The sequence below is a fragment of the Protopterus annectens genome, chromosome 3.part0 (assembly GCF_019279795.1).
Source record: "Protopterus annectens isolate FY-2018-M chromosome 3.part0, PAN1.0, whole genome shotgun sequence".
NCBI lineage: Eukaryota > Metazoa > Chordata > Ceratodontiformes > Protopteridae > Protopterus > Protopterus annectens.
The window spans coordinates 1,971,109,023-1,971,125,816 of record NC_056731.1 but is presented as its reverse complement, the minus strand read 5'-3'; the positions used below and the strand labels follow the sequence as shown (position 1 = coordinate 1,971,125,816).

Here is a 16,794-nt window from a genome sequence, read left to right as displayed (position 1 = left end):
TATTTAGAGAACTAACAAATTAAGCAACATTGGCCTGTGCTACAAAAAGAGTACCAACCCACACAAGTTATCAGCAGTTAACGCAGACAACTAACAAATATGAACATACCAAAGAGGCAAATATCCTTAACATCAGGTGTTTCAATATATTATAGTAGACACTGACTACTGGCAAGCATACTACGCAGTTACGGGAGAAGCGTTCGGAGGATGGGTCAATGATTTAAAAATGCCACCATTCCAGGGACTCCTACATATAGATTCCTGATTGGGAAAGTAGGGGAGGGGGGCTACAAGAGTATTGGGTGGGATATGGAATTCAATAATCCTGAGGCAGTGCCTGGCCCTGCTGGAGGAGACAAGGGAAGGAGAGGAAAAAAAACAATCGGACAAACTGATGTTTTGCAGGTAAGTAATACACTTCCCGCGGGATGTTCATAGGGTGTTTTGGAGAAAATGTAGAATCAAGTTTGCAGGCATGTTAGACCAGAGCTCTTTTGCTTGATATATGTACTATTATTACTCACAGTTTCCTTTGCCTCTGATACTCTGTTGAACATCCATCTTGAAATCCTTTCTTTATCAAATTTACATGGTCACATCTTTCCAAATGTGTCTCCTGTAGCATTTCTTCATATAATTCAAGACTCTTAATTTTTTGTCTCTACCCATGAGGCCATTCAAGTTCCAAAATAACACGGATAACGTGATCACTTGTCTGGCACTCTTCTATGTTCCTACTTCAGGCAGGATTTAGGTTACATTTCAGCCAAGGTTCTTTTGGGCTCTTAAGCAATGTCTGGTAAGAACTACTACTGTATTTCTACTTTTCTTTTTTCACTTTTCCTTTCCCAAGAGATAATGTACCCTTACTTTGCTGTCATTTACACTTGGTGCTCTATCACTTCTCTATTTAATTCTCGTGTTCATTTTGATCATGACTCAAACGATCGTGTTTATGTTGCAGTGGGCAAACTTCAGTTAAAAAATGGACTTTCTTTTAATAACTCTCACACAGACAGTACATCTTGCATATCGCCAATCCCTTTACTTTACAGTAACAATGCAATTTGTACTGATTATGAATGGAAACTCTGCAGGTACTTACTTACTAAGTATTCATACTGCCAAAGTGTATAGTCCCATCAGACAATCCTTTGAAGGGGAAGTATACTTTACTAGGGTGGGGCCTTAACAGATCAAACAGACTTACAAAACTGTTTTTTGCGGATTGTTTACTGACCACTGTATAGCCACAACTTTCCAACAAGTTAAAAAACTACTACCTGCAAGTCTTGATTTGAAATAAAAGGACACATCTTTCCCTTTTAGAGTAACTGGCCTTAATTAAATAGCAACCAGTTCTGGCACAATATGACTATAATACTGAAATATAGTACCTTAATATAATTTTCCCTTAGAAGAAGATATTTTCCAACAATTATCAGAATACATAATGGTCAGTTTACCATTTGGATCACTAATGAGATAAAAAGCATTTTCAGTCAGAGTTAAAACATAGAAAACTTACAAGAGTTTAGTTTTTACTTAAGCTAGATGAATTCATTTTTTTCTTAAAGTAAAAATGTAAAAAAGCCTACCCAAAACAGTCAATTCCAGGCTCACAATGCAGAGGCAAGTGACCCTCTTGAGTAACTATAATAACTTTCAAAGAAGATAAACTGCTTAGCTGAAAGCAAATGCCCTCATACAATCATTAACTTTAACCATAGTGGATTAATCTTATCTGTCTTTTCAGAAGCAGACATCTTTTCTTCATATTATCATATTTTTTCTCATTACCTCAGCTGTGGTTGTTTTTATTTATTTGCCGCTGTTTACCAGGAAAGTCTGATCGTGTAATATCAATTTTCAGCAGGGCCCCCAGGAGAAAAGCTCCATTTGCTTACATTGCATTATACTAAGTTCCAGTTAAACACAGAGTAGTTACATTTCTATTTACATTTATACACAAACAGTAGTTGTATTGATACATTCTAAGATTTTACAGACGTAGAAGTTACTAAAGAGAAAGCCCACATGCAACTTAGTGGACTGTACACCCAGGAGTTATGTATAAAAACTGTTTTCTCATTTCAGTGAGAGGATGAGAGTATTCTGTTTAAGGAGAGTATCTGTAGAGTATCATATGGTGAGCACAAAGTCTTAACCTGGTGATGAGCATGTGCAGGACCAGGATTAGTTAAGATGTTAAGCGTCAGTTTACAACTACTGAGTTTGTCGGAGAGTTTTATTTGTGTGGGGATAGTATTCCAGAGTTTAGGAACTTATTGGGAGTAGAGCCCAATAGTGTATTACAATATTATATTCGAGTTATATTTATGTTAGATGGAACAATAAAGGTCATCTTCATGATTTCTGATTTCTCTCTAGCTTTTCTTATCCATTCCAGTGTATGTAGTTAATTGGCTTATGATTTAACATTCCTAGTTGCGGCAAGGTCGACTGTAATAGATTTACTCAAATTCTGCATCACCTGTTGGAATGTTGCTGGTATTCCTCTTGCCATCATCATCATCATCTGCTCCCTTTTTCCCATTTTTCTACATGAGGCTAGCGTGTTTCATAGCAGGTCTATATTAGAAGATCAAATGTTTAGGTGATTGAACACCTAAACATCGATCTTCTAATATCGAATCCAAAAATATTGACCCCCCCCCAGGGAAACACACTCATCAGCCAATAAACAAAAATGAAAGCTTTACATTCAACCTAAGGGGGGGCTGTGCCCCCCCACCCCCAAATATATATACGAACTCTGAGATCATTACACTGACTGGAAATGGAAAAATCCGGTAAATGGCCAAGGAAAATCTTTTCCTGCGTTAAATCGGCCGCTCGCCATTTTTTGCTTTCGATATTAGAAGACCGATGTTTAGGTGTTTAATCACCTAAACATTCGATCTTCTAATATAGACCCTTTCATAGCTATCTCCATTTCTGCTGATTCAGTACCACTCTCCTACCTTCTTTGACAGCCATGCCTGTCACAGGTCTTCTCTCACAAAATCCAATCATCCCTTTGCTGGATGCCCTCATTTTTTCTTGCCATCTTCCTGTGTTTCCCAAGTCTTCCTCACCAGAGTGTCTTCTCCTTTCATGCACATGTCCAAAGCACTGAAATCTGTTCTCTTTGACCAACTCTGCAACTGGAGGTACTTGTACTCTGTTTGATGTCCTTATTTCTTTATCTTTCCCAGAGTGTGCATCCTACTACCCATCTCAGGCACTTCATCTCCATCACCTCTAGCTTCCGCAACTCCTCTGCCTTCAGTGCAAATGTTTCTGTACCATATAGTAGTACAGGTCACACCACTGGCTTCACTGACATTGGTCTATCACACATTACTCCTGACACTCTGTGCCAGTTGGCTTCTGCCCCTCTGATTCTAGCTTTTACCTCCTCATTCAGAATTCCCTTCTCTTCAACATCCCCTCCAAGATAACTTAAAGTTTTTAACCTGTTTTCTATTTTTCCCAACTCACTTTTCAGATTACTCTGATTTCCCTCAATAGTTGCAATAACAACTCTCATATCTGCACTCACTTTTATCCTGTGTGCCTTCGTACCCCTATTATTTGCTGAAGTTCTTGTTCAGAGTCTGCTTGTAATGCCACATTGGCAAAAACCACACAATACACTCAAATGAACTAAAAAACAACAAAAAGCCAGGACCTCCAAATGAAACACTATTTTTACTCCATGATGTCTTGGCAAAAAATGCCTTCTAGAAGTACATACTCGAACAGCTAAAACACATGTTGTATATACACTTAAAATTAACACCATCAAACAATCATTCAATCAAATAATTAAAAAAATTAAAAGGGCAAGTTCTTTAAAGTAACACTTGCCAATTAAACTCCACATTCATTCTCTTGGGAACCAAGGTATCAAATTTCAATATATAAATAGCTTCTTTAAAAATAACTTTATTTTTTCTATTGCCTTCACCCAAATAAATTTGATCCACTTTTTTTTAAAATAGTGGCTTGTAGACCCCTTACAGAAATCCCATAAGTTTTAGAAAATGTTGTTCCATTGAACTTTGTTCTTTTTGATTATCTATATAATGAATGTGTTCTAATAACCTTATTTTAAAGGCCCTTTTAGACTCTCCAATATAAATTTTGTCATATAGACATCTGATGGCATAAACTATGCCCTCAGTATCACATCTAAATTCCCCTTCGACTTCAAATCTCTGACCATTGATACACTTAAAACAAGGTACAATAAATTTACACGCCTTACATTTTCCACATCCTACAGTGCCCCTGTTACTCATAGTTCTAACTAAACTCTCACTAGGACTTTTATATTTAGATTTAACCAAAACATTTTTATACTGCGACCAACCCTATATGAACTTACTAATTTTTGGGGCATCCAAATACAACCAGCCTTTAAGGAATATAAAAATCGCCACTGTTGTTGAACAATGTCCATTAATTTCTTATTAAACCCACTATATGTGGTTACAAAATACATGCTAGGGACCACTTCTCTATTAATCATATATTCACCATAGCCTGGCCTCCATCTATTCATCTGATTTCCTCTATATTCATTATTAAATTTTGACCACCCTTTTTGTACTATATCCTCTTTATAGTCTCTTTTCTCAAACATTCTAAATGTATAACCAACTTCATTGTGGACATCTTGTTCATCACTACATAATCTAAAGAGGTGTATATATTCCCCATATGGTAATGCCTCTATAGTGTGTCCTGGATGGCAACTTGTAGCTTTTAAGTAATGTATGCCACCTTGAAATTTTTTATGTACCTTAGTGGTGAGTCCTCCAACTTCACATGACTTTAAATCTACATCTAAAAAATAAACTTCCCTCCCTGTTTGAAATCCAACAAACTATAAATTAAATCTATTAACTTGTAACTCATCCAAAAATGCTTTTAAATTCTGTCCACCACCTTCACATAAAAAATTAAGTCATCTATAAATCTGTAATAACATTTAACATACTGGAGAAAAATATTTTTCTATAGATATATTATGACTCAAATAACCCCATTGTTAAATTTGCATATGAGGGGGCAAAAGCTGCCCCCATAGCTGTACCACATTTTTGATGAAAAACTTCATTATTAAACTCAAAATAATTTTTTGTTAAGCACAAATACAATAATTCCACAATATATTCTGTTGTGGGGGACTCACCAAAAAAGAATCTAACAGCCTCTAGGCCATGGCAATGGTTAATATTGGTGTATAAGCTCTTCACATCAAGAGTGACCCAATACATGTTACCTGTCCATTGTATTGACTTCAGTTTTTCTAAAAAAATCAAAAACATCCATGATATATGCTGGCAATGAAATGACTTTAGGTAACAATAAAAAATTTAATAAATGTTCTATATTGTACGTAAAATAATTTCTCCCTGATACAATTGGACGTCCTGGGGGTGCCCAAAGATTTTTATGTACCTTGGGTAAACAATAAAATAAAGCAATATTACACATTTCTATATTAAACTTTTTCTTTAAATCAACATGAGTAAGATATCCTAATCTTACACCTTTATTGAGCAACTGTTTATATTCCTCCATCACTGTAAAATATTCAGATATATCTAATTTGTCATAAATTTTGTTGTCATTTAGATGTTCATAACATGTTTTTAAATATTGTGTCACATGCATTTTTTAATGCCACATTGTCTGCATAGAGCTGTTTGCTGATCTGACTCTTTTGTCCTAATTATTAATGAAATCTTTCATCAGTATGAACAACACTGAGCTCAGTTGCACACCGACTCTTCTGACTGGGAATCACTTTGTGAGTCCAAAGACTGTTTCATTGCTTGTGTCATTGGATGGGTTTACACAGCCTGCGGTGATTCTGCCAGTGCTTCTGGGACTTCACACCATCACAGGACTGCCAAAATCAGCTTTCTAAGGCCCTTATCATATGCTTTCTCTAAGTCTAGGAATGCCCAATTGGACCCTTTCCTCATATCCTCCTTCTTCTCTACTGTCTATCTAATTACAAACATAACATTGGTTGTGCTACATCCTAATCTGAATCTGAACTTCTCATCTCTCATGTTACTTTCTACTACTCTGTGTATTCATTTATCAGTTGCCCTCTCCGGCACTTTCATTCAGTTTAGCAGGAGTACAATACCTCTATTCTGCCCATGGGTGGCACAGTGGTGCATCAGCTAACATTGTCGCCTTACATCAAGAGGTTCTCTGGATCTATTCATGGTGGGCTGCTTTCTGTGTGGAGTCTGCATGTCCTCTATGCACTCGCATGGGTTTCATCTAGGTACTCTAGTTTCCTCCCACATTCCAAAGACATGCATTTGGAGCATTTCTCCCCAGGCATCCAGTGAAAATAGGCTCTGTCATAGTCGGACTTTCCCAGTCAACAAATGTTAAATAAATAAACAAATAAATAAATATGTGAGCGTTTTGCCTCCGATGACATTGTGTAAATACATCTTTCATATACCATACCATTTTGTTTTAGAATGAACTGGTTTGTCAGTAAACTTGAAGCAATTTCTACATTGCTCCAGGATGCCCTTATCCACCAAGCTGGTAATGGAGATGGTGAGAAAGTTCATATCCGTGGCAACAGGCCATTTTTGTTTAGATGCTTGGAGTGAAAATATAAAGCAATGTCAGGAGTATCTGGTTTGCAACTTCTGAGGCAGTGCTTGTCACTGAAAACTAGTTGCCTTGTGTGCAACTAGGTATTGGTGACATTTAAAGGGTGCTTTTACAAGAAAAATGTCAACTCATGGTGTCTGTATCTATACAGGGCACTACCAAACACTTGAGGGGAAACTGATAAATAGACCCTAATGATATATGGATGAAGTATTTAGGGAGATATTCTAAAGTTAGGTTAGGGAGATATTCTAGGTTAGACAACAGCAAATCAAACAGTACTTACCAAAAAGAAAGATTCAGCTTCGTCAAGAATGATGAAAAGAGGGGATTTGCCTGAATGGCCACTGCCTGGCTACTACTAGTGCTTGTCTCACCATAGCTTCACATTGCTGGGATACAATGCTGCTTTGTTTCTTCTCTCACCAGAAGCAAAACAGTAACAACAATCCTGAGATGACTACTGAGTGGCAGAATGTGGGTTCTCCAAAAAGTGGTCGTCTTTAAGTAGATATTACAGATTTTTAAATGTAAAACAGAAATAATGGGTTAATATCCTAAGAGTTGCAGCGTGCAGTTAGATATGAAAGACGGGGTAACTTATCTATGTGGGTAGCCATTCATTTTAAAAGAGTAAGATACATTGCACGGGGGTGGGTACTTTGTATGTTGGCTCTATGGAATACACTGGGACGGCCAATACATTTAAATAGCTGAAGGGGAGTGATTTCACAAAATGATAATTTTGTACTTAGTCACAACATGAAGTGAAAGAGAAAAGGGAAGGAAATATGTAGTGAAATTAGCATAAAGAGTAGGTAACTAGAAAGACAGTTGCATTTAAAAATACTGCAGCACCTGGGTCGGTGGCTAGTAGAAAATTTAATTTCTATGCGACTCACATGACACACAGTTGTGGTTTCTTCCCTAGTTTAAATATGTAATTAAAAGCAGAATACAAGTGAAATGCAGAAGCAAACTAAACTCTCCCTTTTAACAATCTGTGGCAGAGTCTGAGTAAGCTTTTCCAGCAAAGCCTTGAAATGTTTTATTTTATCCCTTAAACAGAAAGCTTAGTTCCTATCTCCACCCTCAGTTCACAGGTGACTATCCTTAACTAACCTGTTCTTATTTCTGTGTGACTCACAAAAGATGCAGCTGCGGTGACTTTCATAGTTTTAATATGCAATTAAAAGCAGAATGCAAGTAAAACACAGTGTAACTTCGGAATCTTCAGCATTGCCTCTGCTGATTTTAAAACCTTCTCTGACCACTACTTGTAGCTGAATATGGCCACCACGGTTTTATGCTATGAGCCAACTGTTTCACAATAGATGACTTTGCAATAGCTGACTCTACCTAGGTGAATTTTCCTTACTAGCAAGAAGTCTACCTGAAATGCATAATGGCCACTGTTGTTTGTGATTTTGCTGAAACATCATTTGAGTACCATCTAGACATTTGACAGACAGAAGTCTAGAATGAAATTTTACTCTTTGTTCCTGTTGTCCACCTATGTGCTCTCAGGCAGCCCTGATATCATATTCTTTCTGTTCTGATATGAGCACTTAGGTCCATTATCAATACCAACTCATGCTGCCCTGCACTCATAGCTTCATAGGCTCATAGGTAGGTACTAGGATATCTGCCCGAGGGCATTTATAAGCCTAGCCAGAGTGTGTCAGCTTTCGCTGCACCATTGATTAATTAACTGAGTCTCTATCAAGAAGAGCCAATGAAGTAATCCCAGGAATGTATTTTCTGTTACCCATCCACTCATCAAGGTTTCTCTTGAAGAGTGTTAGTGAGGGGCTCTGCCTAATGTAGTTAGGAATTTTGTTCCAAAGCATGGGGAGTCTCTGTGACAGGAATCTATCCCTCCAGCATGTTCTATTTATTGTTGTGGCGAGGTTTAGCTCACTAGAGCGGAGTGGCTCACAGTGACTTGGATTTCTTTAGGTGGAGCATGTCCATCAATTCTGAGTTGGACATGACTTTGTAAGTCAGGCAGAGATCACCTCTGAGTAAGCAATATGCCACTGAGTACAGCCAGAGTTTATCCTGTCGGACTGTATAGGACATATGTTTGAGGCCAGTAATCCTCTTGGTGAGGTACTTTTGTGGTCTTTCCAGCTATTGGAAGTGTCTTGTGAGTTACATCCCAAATGGGGCATTGTACCCTATGATGGGTCTGATGAGTGATGAGCAGAGGGGCACTATAACCTCTATTTCTAGATGCAAAACCTTTAGTAATTAGATGGGCTACATAGAAGGATTTCCTAACTACTTTGGCAATATGATTGTCAAAGGAGTGATTACTATCTACCAAGGTCCCCAGATCTCTTATTACCTCTTCTGTATTAAGGGGGCTGCCACCTATGTGGTAATTCATGGGTGTTTTGTTTTTCCCAAATGGGATGACTATGCATTTTTTTTTGGCTTTTACCTTGAGACCATGGCTTTGACACCAGGTGTCCGTCTCAGTAAGGCCCTTTTGGAGAATGTCCGTGTCATCTGGAGAGTCAATTATGGCTGCCAGTTTGCAGTCATCGGCGAACTTGGTTAGCCATAGTCCTCCTGTGTTTGCCTGTACTTATAAGAAGTATATGCTGAACAGTAGGGGTCCCAGGACCGAGCCTTGTGGGACACCACTTCTGACTGGTTTAGAGTCGGACCTGGAGCCCGTTATTCTTACTGGGTGAGTTCTGTCTGTAAGCCAGTTGGCAACCCATCTCATGACATAGGGGTTTATGTTCAGGCTGGTGAGTTTTTCTATAATTCCTGAGTGGGGAATGGTGTCAAAAACCTTGGCGAGGTCAAGGTAGGCTGTGTGAACCACCTTCCCCTCATCTCTGGCCTTGGTGCCTGTCTCGAAGAAGTCAACCAGGTTTAGTAGGCATGATCTGCTCTTAACAAAGCCGAACTGGGTCAGGTAAAGTGTTTTGGAGGTTCCCAATGTCTTTGTTAATGAGTTCCATGATGATGCGCTCCATTGCCTTGCAGATCAGGCTAGTCAGGCTTATGGGGCTTTAGTTACCAGGGTCAGTCGTGGCCCGTCCTTTGTGGAGCAGAATAACTATTGCTGTGCACCATTCTATGGGCACGTAGCCTGCGGAGAGGCTGAAGTTGAACAGTGTGTTTAGGTGCTGCTTTATATAGCTGGTCTTACAACTATTGCATTAATGTACTCTTTTCTCTGCTATCATAACCCTGCTGGAGGGCACATGCTAAGATTATAAATACTTCCCTGTCTTTACAGTGGAGGCTTAATGCTATTAGTATTTCACTAATTCTGATGGCATCGCTCACTGTCTTTTGTATCCTCTGCCTCACAATTCCCACATAATTTCTAGTCTGTTTTCCTCATGAGTTGCAGTCTTTGGATCCCATGCCCTCCAGATACATTGCCCTTCAGTCTTGTATCTTGGATACACAGGATGTCTAACCTCCCCACTACCTTTATGTCATCCACTTTCAAGAAGCATTCTGTCAAAAATCCTCAGTTCATGTTTAACAGCTTGATATTGGCTAGCAACTTGCTGACCTACGACTTTTGATCTTTATAGCAGGTATACATTGGCCAAAAGATGCACACAGACTCCTCTCACTGTTAACACGGGTCTCTGACGTAGGTCAGAGTAGGCCATATCCTCATCTGACCGATCTGTGGCCATGACAGTTTTTCATAACATTAGCCAATGTAATAAAATCACCTAGAACCAGTTTTACAACTCTGACTGGCTAGCCCTGACAAAGCATGCTTTCTGTGATCTATGTTCCCCTATCTAGAGTACACTGCATACTGCAATTACTGACTAAAGTGGTTGGTCAGGACAACTCTTACCCCAGTAAACACCACTTAGACTCTATGCTGCTGCCCACAACAGTATTCAATTCTTGGATGGGACTGAGGAGAAACCATGCAGCATTTTTCTTTTCTGGAAGTAGGAGGAACCACAGTGACATGTAGAACATGCAAGCTCAACACAAGCACTAGCCAGAGATCGAGCTTGAATCTTATACCTTTTGCACGGGAGGCAAAGACCCCTGTTGATGTCTCTATAGGGAATCCCTCCTACCCACATATTTAATAAATCTGTAAGTTGGGTACTATATCTGGTTTATGAAAATCATCTACTGTTACTGTTTGATACTGAAATAAATAAATATATATATACACACACACACACACACACACACACACACACACACACACACACACACACACACACACACACACACACATATATACATGCATTACATATGCACATGTAATTATTCCTTTACTCAAGGTTGTCTGCTTACTTACTTACTTACTCTTGAGGTTTGTAGCTACTTTTTATATTCTACTCCCCACCATCCCATGGCCCAGTATGCGAACAGCTGTCTATTTTTGTAAAGCATGAATTAGGTCTACTGTACTTATCAAGCTTAACAATATTTATTGCACAGATATTTGATAGAGGTGTAGCCTTGTGGACCTTATGACATGATTTTGTTTGTCTATATCATCACAGATTTATTACAGACCTTACTTGTCATGACCTCGTCTAACCAGCACTTCTGCAATTCAAAACGTACTTAAAAACCTTATAGATTATTACAAGGTCCCTAGGTCTTAGTGACTATGTCATGCCTTGCCAGTATACTCCCATATGATGCACTTTTTTTCTTCAGGGGAACCTCACCATTCAAAACTGGTGTAAACTGTTGGCCACCCATCTGGTCATCTCGGCTAAGTTTAAAGGAAGATAGTGAGTCACACTGCTTAACATACAGGGGGAGTTTATTATTATTCCAGAAGTTAAGGATATGCTGGGTTATAAACCTGTCCCTTCATCGCATTTTATTTATTTGTGGTGAAAGTTTAAGTCCCTTCATTAGTACTGGCAGAGAGATAATAGGGCAACAGGAAGCTGCCAGCCTCTCTTGGCAGCTCAAGGACTTTAAGACTGTGAACTTCTTGGTTAGGAACCCTTGGCATCTTTCTAATTGTTTGAAATGTTTAGTGAAATACATGCTCTGGTCTGATCAATGCTGGGTATATGGGAGCAACTACCTCCTTATACCTTCATTTGGCAATTAGCTGTGTAAAACAAAAGGATTTCCTGAAAACCATTGTAATGTAACGGTTAAAAGAGAGGGACTTAGAGACCCAAGTTCTCAGGCCTATGACCCATGACTACATTTACATTTTGTAATAGTGTGCTGTTTATACAATATGACAAGGGGTGGGGGGTGTTTGCTAAAGATGATGCTACTACTCTCTTTATATACAGTTTAAGCCCATTTTTAGTTCACCAAGAGTTTACTAGAGAGAGTTCATTCAGGAGAATTTGGGTTTCAGAGGCTGACATAACAATCCCAGTTTGCAATCATCTGCAAACTTTATCAGCAAGAAGTCTTGGTTCTTTGATTGAAAATCAGAGAAGTAAATGCCTAAAACGAGAAGTCCCAGCATTCAGTCCTTAGGGTCACCACAATGGGGAATGGTACTGAAGGCCTTGGAGAGATAAAGATATGCCATGTGTACTGCATGGCTACAATTTAAAGCCTCTGTAACCCTTTCAAATATGTTTATCAGATTCAAAATACAGGATCTACACTTCACAATGCCACAGTATTGGGGTTAACTTTAATAAGAATCTTGATATGGTAATATTTTAGGTCAGTTACAGTACGTTCCATGAGGCTTTTAAGGCAGCTAGGACTGGGCATTTTCTGGGTTAAGAACTTGTAGGCTGCAAATATGTAATATTTCCCTTTATTTCCCTTTCATCTTCAGTAGTGTACCTAATTAAACAGTTACATATCCTTCCATTTAGCATTTATTAACACTATTAATCTTGGTAACCATTGTATAAATACTTTAATCTATACTACTTGTTGTTGTTGTATCTTTCGGCTTTTCCCGGTTAGGGGTTGCCACAGTGGAACTCCGGTCCGCTAATGATTGGCAGTAGATTTTTACATACCGAGTTGCCAGCACTGACGCACAACCTTCAACGAAGGTATGCCCATTCACGCATGTCTTCACACACACAAGACACTTTAGCTGAGAATCCAACAGGTCAACATCTTACTGTGAGGCGACAATGCTGCCGCAGCACCACCACCACAGTTTATTTTGTCATTTCATATGGAAATCGTTATCTTCTTCTTCTTTTGGCTTTTCCCAGTTAGGGGTCGCTACAGCGGATCACCTGTCTGCTCATGATTGGCAGTGGAGTTTTACTGTGTCGAGTTGCAAGCCCGGCACCCAACCTTCCACAAAAAGCACACACACGCACAAACTCATGCCTAGGGCCAATTTAGAGTGTCCAATCTACCCACAGCATGTCTTTGGGATGTGGGAGGAAACCAGAGCACCTGGAGGAAACCCACGCGACCACAGGGAGGACATGCAGACTCTGCACAGAAGGCACCCAAGCCAAGAATCGAACCGGAGAACCCTCTTGCTGTGAGGCAGCAATGCTAACTGCTGCACTACTAAAATGTAGAAAAAGTCTTACTAAAACCATCATCAAAATTAGTGATTAACTTAATGAAACTGAATTATATATTCACTTTAAGAAAACTGACTAACTGGAGTATTGCGGGATCTAAAAATCTCAAGCTCGTTCTATTTAAACAGACAGGTAACTTTCCACTGAGGAAAACACTACAAATGTTTTCACATTAAAAATATCTTGGGGTTTATCATAAGTCCATATTTCCTTTTTCTTCTTACAATGACTACTTCCTAAAGCAGTTTCTTTTTTGATAGGAATTTATGACAAGGTTACAAACTAGCCATCTGATGAAGCAACAGCTGCAGTGGAAAAGAAGAGTGCTTATACAATATTATATTATGCTTCTCTTGTCATTACTATTAATCCTAGGACCAATGTACAGTAATAAATCAAAGGAGTTTGAATGAGATATAAAGTACCGAGACAACATGAAGAAAGGTATGCCATTACAGCATTATACAGAAAGCTGGCTGTCTCATACTATAAAAAGGACAATATTCTTACCTACAAGCAAATATTTAAACTACTTAAAATGGGTTAGTATCTTATGGGGACAGTGTAAAAATGTATTTTTTCTCAGAATCCTGCATGCTTTCTTCACTTGTTCGCAAGGAGTATTCACTAAAAAGTAGTTAGAAAACCTTTATCTTTATTTACCTAAAATCTGTAATCTACAACCTTCCAGTTATACATCTCCCTACTTTAAATAACTTTTTCAGGCTTTAAAATATAAGTTGTTAACACAAAAATACATAGACATGGATCTGGAGTGTTTCTTCCCCGGCCTCCGATGAAAATTGGCTATGTTCCTAGTTGGACTTTTTCGGTTAACAAATAATAAATTAAAAAAAAAATTAAAAACATGCTTAATAACTTTTCTCCATATCTGAGTCTCTAAATAAATGAACACATACACATAATCATATACATATTCAACAGCACAGAAAAACATGGAATATGATCATATAAACAACCAGCTGGGTGTCTAGGGACTGGAACTAGCATATTAAGATCTGACTAATTAGAAAAAAAAAATTACACAAACTGTTATTCCATGCCTTTTAAACCTCCAAACATCGTACCACTAAATATGCTAGCACTGCGATTACACAACAGTGGGGAATAATAGCAAATTATCTATTCCCACTTAACTGAATAACTTTGAACAAAAATTCATAATTAAAGGAAACATTTCAGCAATGTTTTTGCAGGCAGACGAGCAACGCCCTTGTGTATCCAATTACACTACGGTAGGGAAAGAACAAACTCCTAGGTTTCAGTTAACAGTGATCCAATGAATGTCCATCATATCATTGCCTAGACAATGCGTCTGACTACTTGAAAGAAGTAAGTGCATATTTGTTACAGGGCGCAATTTGCAAATCAGAATCCATTTTGCTTGAAAACAATTTATTGAAGAAAATGTGTATCAAAAAGAATGACTGGCTGAGTAACATTTTTCCAAGATTGCGGAATACTGGAAATGGGGAACTTATCCCTGTTCTCCATTATTGTGCAATCTCAGAGAAAGATGCAGGGGGTCCCGCAAAAGCATTTGTGTGTGTGTGTGTGTATTTTCAGTTAGTCCATTTTTCAAATAGTTATGTTTGATAAAACGTATTTCAGAGTGCTTGTCATTCGACCTTTTCTCATTAATCCATATGAATACACTCACACCCACACACACCCACACACACACACCCATACACACCCCCCCCACCCACACGCACACCCACATACACACCCACACGCATGCACACACACACACACACGTGCACACATAGGTAGACTTGCAATACCCTTGCATGTTACATGCTCACTACAGTTTCAATTCATATGGACAGGACAATATTTCATGCCTGTACACATCTTAACATGTATACACTTCTGTAATGCATAGTCCACAGATAAGTATTAAGGAGTTCATCAGAAAAAAATGAAATCTTGGTTCATTAACAACAATCTCCAGATCACATGTTCATATCCAGAATAACAAATTCACCATGTCTTGATGATATCATCTGTGCTGCCCTGGCCTAGGTCAGCTATCATTCGCAAATATATTTCTCTGCCCATACTGAGCAAAGGTTTTGGCCTTTACTACAGGCTGGCACTGTAATTTTGTAGGCTCTACAATATGGTAGGAATGGATAATTAATATGTAAGTTAGTAATAAGCTGGGTCTGCATAGGCAGTATTATCAGAAAGTGAGTGGAAACATTTTCATATTTGTTATAGTCAGGCAAATGTTGTTTGCTGGGCTTTATGCTGCATTATAAGCTAATATAAGCACAGGCTAAAGCAGTAACAATGCTAATTTATGCAGTTGTGGACATTAATTTCTCAAGTAGTACATCATTCAGACTACAAACCTTTCATGTTTTGCATCAATTTTATTAAATTTATTATATATTTATTAAACTGGCTGTCTAGTATGTGCACTAACATATTGTTTAGTGATTTTTGTTAATCTTATTTCAAAGTGCATGCAAAAAATGGAATGCATATTACTAACCTCCTCAGTTTCAGTGCTGTTGAGATGATATTCACAGGCAAATAAGTAACTGGGGGGATACATATCTGACCAGCCCTTATCTGTGCAGTTTCTTGAAACATTTCCTGAGGAAAGATAAAACATTATTGCTTATTATATGTAGTCCTCAATTTCATCCACATATACATGCTATATGGGGCCTATATTACTTTATGAAGGTTCATTTCCGTGAACCTTAGTTCATCGAACCATATACAGCAAATGTTCACACCTGTGAATGCTCAGTTCAACAAATGACTTTCCCAGGGAAAGTAAGGAGTTGCCCAGTATTAGAAGTTTGCCCTTTTCCACAGTATAGTGCGATCTCGCAGTTGGTATATATATATACATATATATATATATATATATATATATATATATATATATATATATATATATATAGTCAGGGGGGTGCAGCTCCCCACATTAGGGGGTGTGGAGGGTGCAGCCCCCCCCCCACACACCTGGGTGGATTTGAAATACTGTGCTTTTTGTGATGGTATAAATTACAAATTCTGGTCAACTCATTACTTTCCCTCGGAAACTAATTCATTGAACTGAATGTTTGCAGAAGTGAACATTTGCTGTATGTGGTTCAGTGAACAAAGGTTTGTCAGAATGAACCTTCCATAAATTGATATAGACTCTGCTACATGTGCTGCTAATGACAGAAAATGACAGGAAGCCAAAAAGAACTGGTTGATTTGCTACACTGTAGCCTTTGCAGCTTTGTCAAATGTCTACCACTCTGCAGGATTTCATCATTTGGTATTACGCTCTAGACCTTCTAATGTTAATTTGAATCATCGGAGTAGCAAACTAATGTTCTGAGCTGATTGATACACACTGTTACGCTTTTATTTATTTGATTCCATTGACCAAGATAATCTCATTTCACCCATGTGCTTTATCAGTGCAGAAGAAACAATCATGACCTTATTAACCTATGTCTGAGCAATCTGAATTATTTCCAAGAAATGGACATCAAAAGACCCCTCCAGTAGCTGGACATAAATACACTCAAAGAGTACAATGACATGCCGTATATGTGAACTCTAATGCATCATTATTCAAACAACGGTG

At 38.3% G+C, this 16,794-nt stretch overlaps 1 protein-coding gene across 1 annotated transcript in view; it reads right to left on the bottom strand.

Annotated features, from left to right (window-relative positions):
- Positions 1-16,794, bottom strand: part of VIPR1 (vasoactive intestinal peptide receptor 1) — a 2,416,152-nt gene that overhangs the window by 1,179,281 nt on the left and 1,220,077 nt on the right. Inside the window, exon 4 of the mRNA XM_044066065.1 lies at positions 15,694-15,797. Within this exon, the coding sequence (XP_043922000.1) occupies positions 15,694-15,797 (104 nt within the window). The remainder of the gene's footprint in view (positions 1-15,693; positions 15,798-16,794) is intronic.